The sequence below is a fragment of the Lycium barbarum genome, chromosome 8 (genome assembly GCF_019175385.1).
Source record: "Lycium barbarum isolate Lr01 chromosome 8, ASM1917538v2, whole genome shotgun sequence".
Classification (NCBI taxonomy): domain Eukaryota; kingdom Viridiplantae; phylum Streptophyta; class Magnoliopsida; order Solanales; family Solanaceae; genus Lycium; species Lycium barbarum.
The window spans coordinates 78,822,952-78,836,309 of NC_083344.1; the positions used below are offsets into that span (position 1 = coordinate 78,822,952).

Genomic DNA, 13,358 nt, shown 5'->3' on the forward strand with positions numbered 1-13,358 from the left:
TTTTAATATGGGCCCCAGCTTATTTTTTTTATATTACTTGGCGTTTTTAGTGTGGGGCTCACTTTTTTTTTTTTTTTTTTTAAAGGTTGATGACTGACGACGAAGCATGACCCATGCTTCTATATAGAAGTAATGTGAATTGTTGGAACCAATACTCAATTGGCTACACGTTTTCTTTTTGTAAGCTTTAATTGATTTCAATTATTAAATAATTAACAATAATTAGGGATAATATGATAAACTTTTTATTATATTTTTGATTCATTAATAAGCGTGCCAAACAAGTAAAAGTGGACGGAGGGAGTAAATTGGGAGGGAGGAGGTATTTTGTTTTTTGATAATAACAAGATTATTTAATTTAATAATCACAACACACAAACAGAGAGTAATCACAATAGTGGTGTCACAAACTGGTTTGTGCCAAAAATGCAGAATTGTATGGACACTTCAAACCCCATTTCAAGTGGATCCAAATCCGGGTCAGACTTCGTGATGGGTCAAAGGGTCCATTTCGTTGGAGATACTCGCAGGATCGGAACAGTGAAGTACGTGGGAGAAGTAGAAGGGTATGAGGGGAATTGGGTTGGTGTTGATTGGGAGAATGCTGATGGTAAACATGATGGCTCGCATAATGGAGTTCGCTATTTCCAAGCTCAAGGTCCTAAAACTGCTTCGTTTGTACGACCACACAATCTTAGCTCTGGGTTCCCACTCTTGAAGGCCCTTGAGTTTAGGTATCATGGACAATCCACTAAACAAGAAGAAGGTAATACATATTAACTCTACTTCATAATTGCTCTCATTGTTTGACAAGACTCTTTTTCTTTACTAACACTCTTTTTGGATGGTTGTTACATATTGTTTCATAATGTATGTATTATATTGTAGTTGTACTTTCTTGTATTGTATCACATTGTATTATTTTGATGAATACAAGGTTTGGATACATTGTATTGTTTCCCCTCGTTACATAATCTCACACATCGACAATATGAAGGATAAATGTACAAGAAAATAGGGTATGGGGGTAGAGCTACTATGAGAAAGGTAAAGTAAAGGATAAAGGATAAAATAGGATTATTAGATAATAAGTAAAGACCAAATGAGAAAAAGAAATAAGGCAATGACACGATCACACCAAATTGGTCGTTACACAAAATGGGACTTCTTACATAACGATGGATTTAACAACAACAACATACCCAGTGAATCCCACAAGGTGGGGTCTGGGGAGGGTAAAGTGTACGTAGACCTTACCCCTACCTCGGAAGGTGGGGAAGCTGTTTCCAAAAGACCCTCGACTCAAGAGAAAACATGACGAACTAACGAAAGCGAAAATCCATGATAAAGCAGTCTGAAAAAAAGAGCAGTAGCTACCGGCTACCACAGATAAATAAGATAATCGAAGTACAAGAAACAACAAATAGTAGCAGGAATGAAAGGACAATAAACTATAGAGCAAAGCTGCGACTACTAGTGTGAAGGCATAAGCGGGACTACCTACTAGCCTTTTACCCTAATCTGAGTCCTCCATAACCTCCTATCTAAGGTCATAACGATGTATTTAACAATAAAATATAATTAAATTTAAATAACAATCAAAACAAATATTGTCCTTTTTGGTGGTTTCTTGTGTTTAATTAAATTGATTAGTCAAATTAGTATGCAAAGTTTGGATTTTTCAATATATGTTACCTGGGTGCAGAAGACTGTTGCTTTCCCTAGGGGGTGATTTGTTTTTTGGGTGCTTGATGAACATGGAATTGTAGAGTAGTATGCTAAGTTTAGTTTGTTCTTTCTTCTCGATGTGTTTCAAATGTCTATTTTATTTCGTTTTCCTGTTTATTTTTACAAAATAAAATGCCTTTTTCTTATCAAAATAAAATTAATGTTTTAAGAGTAGCCTTTTTAGGTTCTGTTGACAAAATAAAACTTATGAGCTGAAAGATACGTGATTTAACCCTGTTAAGGAAAGACTACAAGTGTCTGAATCAACAACTAAAATAGTTCTATCAAAGTGAACGAGCCAGCCAATCTGACTGTGTAGTTTTAGAAAGCATAGGACCTAGGAAGTCACTCTCCCGGTATTTCAACTATACCTACTAAATGAAACACCTGTTGTTAGTTTCTTGGGTCGGAATCTATGCTTTTCCATGATGGGTTCTAATTGGCTCCAGCTTTTACCTTAATTTTGCGATCATTTTTTATCTTGTAGAACAAAGACATCGTTCTTCGAACAGTTCTATACTTCTTAATTTTTTTTCCTTTCATTATGCTCCAGAGGAGATGTATGTTCTTTCTGCGACAAACAAAAAGGTATCTATTGAGCTACTGGGTAAAGATAAAATTCAAAACAAGCTGAGCCGATTTGATGAGTTGACAAGTGCATCTCTTGCTTACTTAGGGGTTAGCTTAGCTGGACCCCCAGGTCAAATCAATGCAACTATACCAAGTAATTATGTGCTTCTCCACGTCCCTAGTTTTTCCTAATTGTACATGATCGTTCCTTCATATTTTAAAGCTTCGATCTGTCATTTCCCACTTATGCGTTACTTGCATTTTCTGTTAACTGAAGTCTATGACTTTAATTTTGAGATAGTCGATTATGAAATTTCTTATCTTCTTTTGTATCATTCTGATTACTGATTTATTAAGGTTTGGCCAGGAAGGAAGATATGAGTTTGTAGGCTTTTATTTTCTGAAGTGTTTCTCCTGTCAGCATTCACATTTATAGTTGGGTCTCCATCTTTTTAAAAGTTTCTTGCTTATAGTTATTCCAAATTGAGTTTCCATGTTTGACTTGATACAATCATAAAAAAGAAGAGTTCCCTGCAAAGTATAATGGCTTATTTACTTTCACTATTTTCATTTTCATAACTGCTTTGATGTGTTTGCCCGTATCTGACCTTTCTTATGCTTTCTCTTGAGCCGAGGGTCTTCTGGAAACAGCCTCCCTACCTAAGGTGGGGGTAAGGTCTGCGTACACTCTACCCTCCCCAGACCCCACGTTGTGGGATTAACTGGGTATGTTGTTGTTGTTGTTGTTGTTGTTGTCCCTGCAAAGTATGATGTGTCATATGAATATCTGTATGGGATACATCAGCTGGCTGGATTCTACCTATACCTGCCTGGTACTACTCAATACTGATGGAGCAGCCAAAAATAAACCAGGTAGAGTTGTAGAGAAGGCTTTGGTGGTATTTTCAGGGATTTCAATGGGAATTGAAATGTTGGATTGTCGAAATGGATCCTCTTCACCACAAATACCTTTGCAGAAATCAGTGCAGTCTTGAGAGGCCTCCCAATAGCCCTTAATTTGGGTTGCACCCATTAATTATTGGAATTGATTCGCAGGAAGCTATCAACATTATCACTCAAGGCAATACATTATACTGTATCATTGTAGATGACTGCAGATCAAATTTGGTTTAGCACTCAGCCCCCCATTACAACATGTCTACCGTGAAGCTAACCAGGTGTCTGATGCTTTGGCAAAGGAAGGCTGCAAGTTGGATGTTTTGGGGGGAACACAATGATAGATTTAGTTCCTCCAGTTTTTGTTTCCTCTTGTTATGGTATCCAAGGAAGATCAAATGTTTGTACTAGACTTTATTATTAACAAAATGTTATCCATGTTACCAAAAAAAAAAAAGAATTACTACTGTAATGAGAGTTGATATTGCATATTGTTGAATATATGCCGCAGAACCAAGGATAGGAAAGGGATAAAGATGCTTGAGAAATGTAGAAGATGGACCAATATATCCTTGAGTATTATGTAAACTATTGTGAATTTTCCTTAGGAAAATGGATGGTGTTGGGAACGGAACAAAGGTGAAAAGTGGATGTTTGATTGGGTGAAAGAATTAATAGATGATAGTATTTGTTCTTTTTTTTTAAAAAAATTACATGATGGTAACTAGCCGGGCCAGCTTGCGTGCGCGTAGACTAATCAATCGGGAGCCGGCTACAATGTCCAAGCCTACTACAATGTGCAAGCACAGATGCTGAGTACATATATGCACCAAGGTTAAAGCAGATGTGTTCGCACTGAGTGCTGTAGATGGGAATTGTACTTAGGATCTCGAGGTTATTGTTTATATGCCTCAACAACTCAACCATCCCATTGAGGACGATAGTATTTAAGTTCTTATCTGGACGGAAAGCTTGTTTTTGCATTTGTAGTTGAGTAGCATTCATTTGTAGAGTATCAATATTTAGTTAATTTCCAAACCTTGGTCGTTCTTTTTCCTTAAATGGATGTGATCTTTTCGATTCAGGACCAATCGTATTAAAAATATATGAGAACATTGCTGGTGAATGGAGTAAGTCCTGCTAAGGTTAAAGGTTGGGTTGGGTGATCAAGGATAAGAGAGTTGAGAGTGGAAGGGTTGAAAGAGCCAGGAACTAGGATTGCCTAATGCTGATCAGTTTTGTCTAGGGTTTTAGGTGTCTATTGCAGCAGGTAGGTTTGAAAATCAGAAGAGCATGCAATTTAATAGGAAAGGCTATTGAACGCCGAGAGGTTGAAAAATCAGGTCTAATCTAGCAAAGTTTTTGACGATTATATTTGCTAATTAATCAATCACTTCAGCAGTATGGCCAAAATACTTATGAATACCGCTGAACTTTTTTTTATCGTCTGAACATGGGAATGCAACCTAACATATACAGTTGTAGTTGTTGCAATATTGAGGTTAGTAGTCTTGCTTCCCTGATATTTGTTTGACTTGCATATTTCGAAGCTGTTAAGTCTACAACCTATTATTGCACCCTAGGGTGTGGTCTAGTGGTCAATGAAGTGGGTTGAGAACCCTGAGGTCTCAGGTTCAAATCCCAGCAGAGACAAAAAACTAGGTGATTTCTTACCATCTTCCCTAGGTACCTGTTGCTGGTGGCAGGTGACAGGTATCCCGTGGAATTAGTTGAGGTGCGCGCAAGCTGACCCGGACACCATGGCTATTAAAAAAGTCTACAGCCTACTATTAAAAGTCTACAACGGTGTAAAAATTGCAAATACATTCAATACTTGTGAAATTGAACATGACTTTAGTGAACTGAAAGCAAGAAAGTAGTCTATCGAGCTTTTCCCGTATACTATTTATTCTAGTATTTTCATTATAAGAGTCAAAAGACCTACAATCTCTAAATTCCATGTGGTCTTAAGAAGAACATAGTACAATGAAACAAAAGATCCATATAGGCGACACCAACTAATCGGGATTAAAGGTTATCATGTTGGTACACTTACATTAGGTGAGATTCTGGAATTAGTCGAGGTGCGCGCAAACTGGTCCTAACACCACAGTTATCAAAAAATAATTATGTGAGATGTACTGAGGAGTGTTTAGATTTATATATCAGTAAAAAAACAAGAATTTCTAGTGGTAGAGAACCCTTAATTTGTTTTAAAAGACAAGTTTTTGAGTGTTTGAATGAAACGTGTGCAAATCAAGCAAATGGATATTGAGGATTCATAGCTGATCCTAGCAAATTAGAGATTGAGCTGCATGGTTTTTGTTGTTGTTGTTGTTGCTTTCTATCTAGTAACATTTTCTGACATATTAGTTGGTTAAGTTTTCCCTACCTTCACAAGGTAGTTGGTTGTGCGTACACAGTACACACTACCCTCCCCAGACCCCACTTTTGGGATTACACTGGGTTTGTTGTATTTGTTGGTTCAGTTTCATAATTCAGCCATGTGAGCTTCCTAACAGGAAACAATATTTTACCTGAACTTTACACACATTTGTTGCAGGATTAAAGGAGCTTGATTTGACTGGAAACCTGCTTTCTGATTGGAGGGTAATGCATTGCTTCTCTGAGTGATATTGAATCCTATTCTGTTTGGTTGTGTAATTTTAGCTTATTGCAGATTGTAGCTAGATCCTTTTCTGAAGCACTCTCTACCTGTTGACTGGTTATGCAACGTGATGATTTTTACTCTGTCCAATTTTGTGGTGATATAGTTTTATTTTTGGCGTAGATTAACATGACATACTCTTCATAGAAGACAAACTTTTGTGATAAGTTATAAAAAAGGTGAACTAGCTAATAGGAAACATCAGATCATGGTTTAAATCTGAAATGGTTAATTGCTTCTGAAATTGAATAGTTTCAAAGATCTGTTGGGTTGTAAGTGTCTTGAACATTAGACTGAAAGCTTGTCATGTGAACTGGGTTGAAGTTTAGATATCAACATGGAAGGAGAGGGGAAGATTGTTTCTGTGCTGATTTCCTTTTCCATAACACCTTTCCATTCAGAGTTTTTTTTATTAAATATATTGCATTTTCAACTCTAAAAGGTCCAATTCAACTTTGACCTAGTATCGAGAAAGCATTTTAGTCCCACTTTTTGGTCATAATACTTAGTTGGACTGCAGAATGTAGAGAATCAAAGTCGAAAAGAGTACTCATATTATTAATTGCATGACTTTCTGCGTTCATTCATTTTTGTGCATTGTTGTAAGCAGAACTATGGTACCAGTGCTTTTGCTCTTTCTAATCTAAAAATACTGTTTAGCTGAGCAAGCATATCTTCGCAGGAAATTGCTGGAATATGTATAGAGTTACCAGCTCTTGTAACTCTGAACTTATCATACAACATCATGTCTCACGATGTAAGTGGGATGCCCGTGCTAAATCACATCAAAGTTGTTGTCTTGAACCACACTGGTATAAGCTGGAAACAGGTGAGAGCAGCCTTGCTGTCTTCTTGCGTTTAAACTTAATCATTTATTGAGTTAGAGGTACTTCATTTTGCAGGTCGAAATGCTTAAAGACTCTCTCCCTCTTGTTGAAGAGCTCCATCTGAGGGGAAACAAACTGAGAAGAATAACGGTGTGTTTTCCCCTAATAGAGTTGTTGGCAGTTGAATATCAAATTTCTGATGTTATTATCCACAAGTTTTATTAGGTCTTCTTTACTGAAGATAAAGAGCTGATTTGAAGCCCATGAGTTTGCATGATGATTCATCTGTTATCTAGCAGAAACTCTGTTGTGACTCCAACCTTTGCTTTTGCTTTTGTACCTGGATCATCATCATTTCCTATGAGGGAATGGACCATATGGGAGATAGAGGATAACTACTGGCCATCAGAGGATTTTGGGGAGGTTCTCTTAGCGATGGTCAAAAGATGATTGTGGGATACACAACCAAATACTCCAGATAGAATGCCAAATTTGGGTTTGTTACGCCATTTCTTATAGTTGAAAAGGAAAATTCATATAGCTCGACTCTCGTATTGACCACTCAGATTTTTATGGGATTCTGCATGGTAATAACAAGTAATTACTTAAGTTTGTTTGCCACATGAAAAATAGGGCGATGAAGTTTGCTACTGCTGTCAGCCCATTAGGATGGAGAACATTTAACCGGGTTGAAACCAATTTAACAGATTATGTCTAGACAAATGTCAGTTCCAGAATTGCCAGAGCCAAATTTTTAAACTTTCAGATGAAAGGCATATAGCTCTATTCTCTGATTAAAGTGCCGATCAATGATCATACTTCATTTCCTAGTAACTGACATCAAGAACAATTATTATTCTACTACTCTCTCGTTTGTAACCAATAGAGTACTAAATGAGCTTTCCATATGCAGTACAAGGATGAATTTCTTCCTATATGATCTTTAAAATATAAATTTTACAGCAGCCTAGTGGTCAATGAAGTGGGTTGAGAACCATGAGCTCTCAGGTTCAAATCCCAGCGGTGCTAAAAACACTAGGTAATTTTTTCCCATCTGTCCAAGCCTTGGTGGATAGAGTTACCCTGTACTGCTGTACTTGTATTGGTAGGAGGTAGCCCTGTACTTCATGTAATTAGTCGAGGTGCACCCAAGCAAGCCCAGGCACCAAGGTTATAAAAAATGATCTATAAATTATTCACTGATTGCTTAAAGATTTTTTTTTCTTCTTTTCCAGCCATTTTCTTCAGATATTGTTCATGGATTTGATTCTCTTCGTCTTCTCAATTTGGAGAATAACTTTATAGCCGCCTGGGATGAAATCTTGAAGCTGTCACAGTTAAAAAGGTGCTGCAAATTAATGTCCCCGTCAAACACATTACTGTTATGCTGCATCTCATTGAGATTTTAGTTTGCCGTCTTGCATTCAGATTGGAACAGCTCATTTTGAATAACAACTGTATCAGTCATATCTGGTACCCTGATCATAATTCATCATCTGAACCACCCAACAGTGATGAACTTCTTGGGGAAAGCTTTAGGGCTTTCCAGAATCTTCGTTGCCTTCTTGTGGGTAATACTACAACTGTTTCTAGAACTAACATTAATCCTGGATATTTAATTGGGATTTAACTGGTAGGTTACTTGTTGCATTTACAGGAGATAACAAAATTGAAGATCTTGCTTCTATTGATACTCTTAATCTTTTTCCTAATTTGTTGGTAAGATTTTTTAAAGTACAGACCATTTGATTTGATTGCAATTTTTTCATGAATAAATTGTGATAATGATTTGTTATTATAGGTTAAACATTTATCTGGAAAACGAATGTAATAAACTGGTGTTTGGATCTAACTTTTTGTGTTGGAGCTTCCTATGAAGTTATCTAAATAATATAGTATTACACATTAGATGCATATGTTGAAATCAGGCAACCACTACATGTGTGTCTTTTTCTCTATCCTCCAGTATCTTCCAGAACACGTTGCTGGTATGGTAATTATGGCATAATGTGGTTGTTTCCAGTGGACCTCACTTTGTATCCAAATGTTTCCTGTAATTTAGAACTTTGCATTTTACTCGAGGGATACGTTCATCTCTTTACATTTATTATGGGTTTATGAGAACTATAAACCAGGGTGGTTTTTTTTAATTGTATTAGTAGCGGACCTTTGTGTACTTGTATTTGAGACAAATTCTTGGATTGGTAGAATAAAAATAGTTTTTTCATTAATAAGTCTCAACGAGCTAAGTGCAAGCTAGCTTTTAAAGCTATAGCCATGTTTAGCTGTACGTGTCGTCACTAATTTGAGCTATGGTTCTGTCTCACACATTGTAGTTTGTGCTACTTTTGTTTTACCTCTCTCCAACATTCAAGGTTCTTCTTGAAGCGTTTGAATCTTGAGTGGGTATTTATCAGGCATAACTATAATCGAACAAATAAATTAAAGAATTGTTAAAAGAATCACTGTTGACTAACAACTATTCTAGAGATAGTATTTCTTCTCAAAGAAAACTATTCTAGAGATACTACACTTGCCAAAAATGTTCAAAAATTAAAATTTCTGACTACTTAAGACCTTGCATTGACATGCACAAGGTAGGGGTAAGGTCAGCTTACACGCTACCCTCCCAGGCCTCACTTGTAGGATTACATTGGGTATGTTGTTGTTAAGACCTTGCATTGGTCTATTTGGTATAATATAATGGAAAGAGCTAACTTAACATGTCAGAAGGGGTGGCTATGTGCAATTCTTGTAACTGTAAGGAAGAAAATGAAGTCCCAATATTGTCTTCTTTTGTCGAAGTTCTGTTATCATTAAGGACCAAAGGATTTCTAACTGCAGTAATCCACATTTTACTCGCCTGCTATCTATACAAGTGTAGCACCTAGAAAATTCATGTTTTTTGGTCAAATTTTTGGTAGGATATAAGGCTTTCTGAGAATCCAATAGCAGATCCAGGGAGAGGTGGTGTGCCCCGGTTTGTTTTGATTGCCCGCCTTGCAAAAGTTGAAATTTTAAATGGAAGCCAGGTAAACTCCTCATTTTCTATTGGCTCATTTTGCAAGCATTTGAAGTTGCTCAAGTCTTCCGTTCCTTCTATTTCTTTCAGGTTAGTCCTCGAGAGAGGAAGGAGTCTGAAATCCGGTACGTTCTCTCTTTCTTATGTAGCATGTGGTAATAAATTCAGAGTGAATACATTAGATCGTATTATTATTTACCTATGCATCTAGAAATCTTACTTCTATTTACTACCATTCTCGCTGGCTCTTTTCTTATCTTAAATTTATCATATCCTCTAGCTTCACTTATATCGTCAAATGAATAATCATAAATCCGACATGTGGCTGGTTTATTGTTGAGAACCATGCTTTAACTTATCTTCGTTATCATTAGTGGAAAGGTGGCACCTGTACCTGTAAATTTAATCATCTATGTTAGTCCCTCGTTTCTTTTTGTTCTTTTTTTCGCTTTTGGGAGGGGTTGGGGGATAAACCTATTTTAGTCTCTGTATGTTTGAAATATATTTACCGAGTACCCAACAGGTACCGAAAAAGTGTTCAGACCATGTATTAAAGTTCAACTTCAAATTTGTTGGAGATATTTATCGAAATTATGGGAACTTCTAAACAGAAGCCAAAATACTAAAGGAAAGTTCTTATTCTTCTTTCTCTTAATCCTACATCAGCTGCTCTTTGAGAAGCTAATATATCTGTTATACATACTGTGAGATAAATTAAAAGCTAAAGCCATTTGCCTCATTTGAGGTAGCCTATTTATATGTCTTTCTTTGAACCCCGCAAATCTTGAGGCAAATTATTTGTTGGTTATTGTTATATTCTTATTTTGTTTTGATATTTTTTTCCTTTTTGGTTTGCAAGCATTGGTGGGATGAGGCTAGTGTTGTTTACATTGTTGAACTTAAAGGCACTTTACTAAATTTTAGTGGTCATTGTTCACATAGTAGACTTTGAAATCCTTCTGCAGGTATGTCCGTTTGGTCATGTCTAAATGCCACGATAACCCAGAGGAAACTAAGAAGCTTCACCCCAGGTATTTATTTATTTACGACATAAACATATCTTCAGATACTTTTGATATGGCTCGTATATCAAGAAGCCAGCGTTTGGTATATTTGGTCTCTGGGCAAATGTTAGCTTGTGCCGTTGGTACAAATTGTTTCGAGGATGTTTTGAAAAAAGCTGCAGTTCCTACATTGAAAATAATTACCTCAACCTATTCCTCTGTTTTTCGATTTACTTGCTTATATGTAAGTTATATGCACTGACAAACAACTTTTACACGATCAGTGTATTTTGACCTTTTATAGAAGATTGTTTCCCTTTTTTTAATATTACCAATTTAATGTTTGTTTGTAAAATTCATCTACTGTTGCATTTTAAGTGACCTGATAGTGAATTTTTTTCAAACCGTCAATGCATGGAACTTATACTCATTTGATAACTACATTTACTTTAGTATCCTTTTGTTTCTTAAGTAGAGAGTATTAACTAGGAGCCCTACTAGCACTCTCAGTATGTGTTAATTGATGCAGATTTGCAGAGCTGAAAACATTTCATGGGATTGAGGATGAAAAGGCTGCAAGTGGAGCAACGGGTCCACAAAAAATGTCATTGAGCCTCATTTGTATGGACTGTCAACTCTAAACTTCTCCACATATAGATTTTATAATCTGATTCATGAAAATGCTCTTACCGCTTATGCTCGCCTTTGTGCAGCTATTACCCTGAAGTGTGTTGCAGCATCAATTGGTGAAAAGGCCCCATTGACTAAAAAGCTGCCTGCGACAACAACGGTATGATCTTTTTCATTTACTGGACAAGCATTTGTTTCCTGTATGGTTTAAGGTTTCTACTCATCTCTCTGTTCAATTCAGGTTGGCAAGCTGAAAATACTATGTGAGAGTTTCTTCAAGATAAAATCTATTAAACCGAAGTTGTTTCTTCAAGAAGAGGTACATATAAGTCACTTAGATTTATTAATAGATTATTGTGGTATCTTGCTCTCAAAAGTGTGGCCTAGTAGTCACTGGACTGGGATAAAAACCATGGGAGACCAAGGTTCAGAGTTATCCGGTATGTGTTGGTGATAGATAGCAACTATTCAGTGGAATAGTTGAGGTGCACACAAGATGCTCCGGACCACCGTTATTAAAAAGAAAGATAATTGCACTATTGTAGTTTCTTTAAATTTCCACAACCAAGTATTCTCAATATTTTGATGAATCACTGCATATTTATCAGTTTTAGAATTTTGTGAATTTATGTTAAGAAGCTTTGTTGGACTTCTCAGGGCTCACCATTACCAACACTGCTTGATGATGATATGGCATCCATAATTGATTTTGGAGTTGGCAATGGATCAACAATTCTTGTGGAAGAAGAGTGTTAATATCATAAGAAATCTTGGAACTTCCAGTGAAACTTCGTCATGCAATATACATTCTTGGAATTTGAGAATATCTTTTTTGACTTGCATTTTAAGTTTCTGCTCTAAGAGTGTGTTCATCAGCCTACTATCTCCCTCCTTCCCTTTTCATCCGTCTCAAAAAGTAATTGTACCAGATTGCAGGATGTGGTTGGTTTTCTGGCTCATACATGTAGATGATGCTTTTTGGACACTATAATATACCATCGCTAACTGTCAGAATTTGGGAAAGTGTAAAAGCCTCTCTACCCCGACAAGGGTCTGCGTACATCATATTCTCCCCAGACTCCACCTATGGGACGACATTGGGTATGTTGTTGTTGTATAAGCCTACTGTTTTAAGAACGAAAATAAACGCAAAAAAAGCAATGTGGGCTCAAGTGAAAAGTGGGAATCAAAGAGCAAGCTTCTTCGAAATGAGGTGCACATTTTACCGAGAAATGTGTGCAGAACGTGAGTGTCAAGGAATTGTCATTTGGCGCCAAATTGGGATTTGTGTGCCAAGGCTTACAATTGACAAGGCATGAAAGATGAAAAGAAGAATATGCCAACAATGACATGTATCAAGCACATTGGCACATGATGGTTTTTACAATTTCTATTAATCAGGTGATGGACGTTTCTACTAGGTTATGAAAGACTCTTAAATGTAACCTAGCAATTGCATGGTAATATTATTATTATTATTATTATAAATAAAAAGTTTTGGGAGTATCTCCCTTAATATGTCTTTACATTTGCTCTGTGGCTCAAAAATGTCTTGAGTCCATAACGAATCCCTATTAAGTGGAGAGGTTGAGTTGACCGACTTGACTGTCGCACAGAAAATTGAGTACTAGCTTGTACTCGATGCATGCCACTTCTTACATCCACCCTCTCACGGTTAATAAAGAAGTTAACTATCTCGAGAAAATTTATATTGTTTATCCGAATTGTTTCAATTACAGCTAATTGATTCTAGCCAATCGTTTAGTTCGCCTAAAGCTTAAAGAATGTGAATTTACCACATCAAGTCAATGACTGCCACATGTCAAGAACTCAATTTCTTTTGTACATCATAATTATTTATATTAGAATACCAAGCTAGCTTATCAATATATTTATAAAAGTCTTTAATGTAGTGATGAAATATTGTGATACATAATCAATCCTATTTGTTTTGTTCATTAATAAAATACTTGAGGGTTTGATTGATACGAACAAAAAAATCGGCAGAGCAA

The 13,358-nt window shown here is 36.4% G+C and overlaps 1 protein-coding gene across 3 annotated transcripts; it reads left to right on the forward strand.

Moving 5' to 3' along the window:
- The first annotated feature begins 297 nt into the window (after positions 1 to 297).
- On the forward strand, positions 298 to 12,872 carry LOC132606221 (tubulin-folding cofactor E). 3 transcript variants are annotated; one of them, XM_060319624.1, is made up of 15 exons: positions 302 to 766; positions 2,282 to 2,452; positions 5,759 to 5,805; positions 6,546 to 6,692; positions 6,766 to 6,840; positions 7,926 to 8,035; positions 8,119 to 8,261; positions 8,348 to 8,409; positions 9,615 to 9,722; positions 9,803 to 9,837; positions 10,678 to 10,743; positions 11,246 to 11,337; positions 11,430 to 11,506; positions 11,588 to 11,665; positions 12,004 to 12,872. In XM_060319624.1, exons 1-15 carry the CDS (start codon positions 427 to 429, stop codon positions 12,100 to 12,102), a joined length of 1,650 nt encoding a protein of 549 aa, XP_060175607.1. In that variant the 5' UTR covers positions 302 to 426; the 3' UTR covers positions 12,103 to 12,872. The 3 variants fall into 3 exon arrangements, with proteins under 3 accessions (XP_060175609.1, XP_060175607.1, XP_060175608.1); XM_060319625.1 differs by lacking the exon at positions 2,282 to 2,452; XM_060319626.1 differs by lacking the exons at positions 7,926 to 8,035; positions 8,119 to 8,261; positions 8,348 to 8,409 and having other exon boundaries at positions 298 to 766.
- Positions 12,873 to 13,358: the final 486 nt, after the last annotated feature.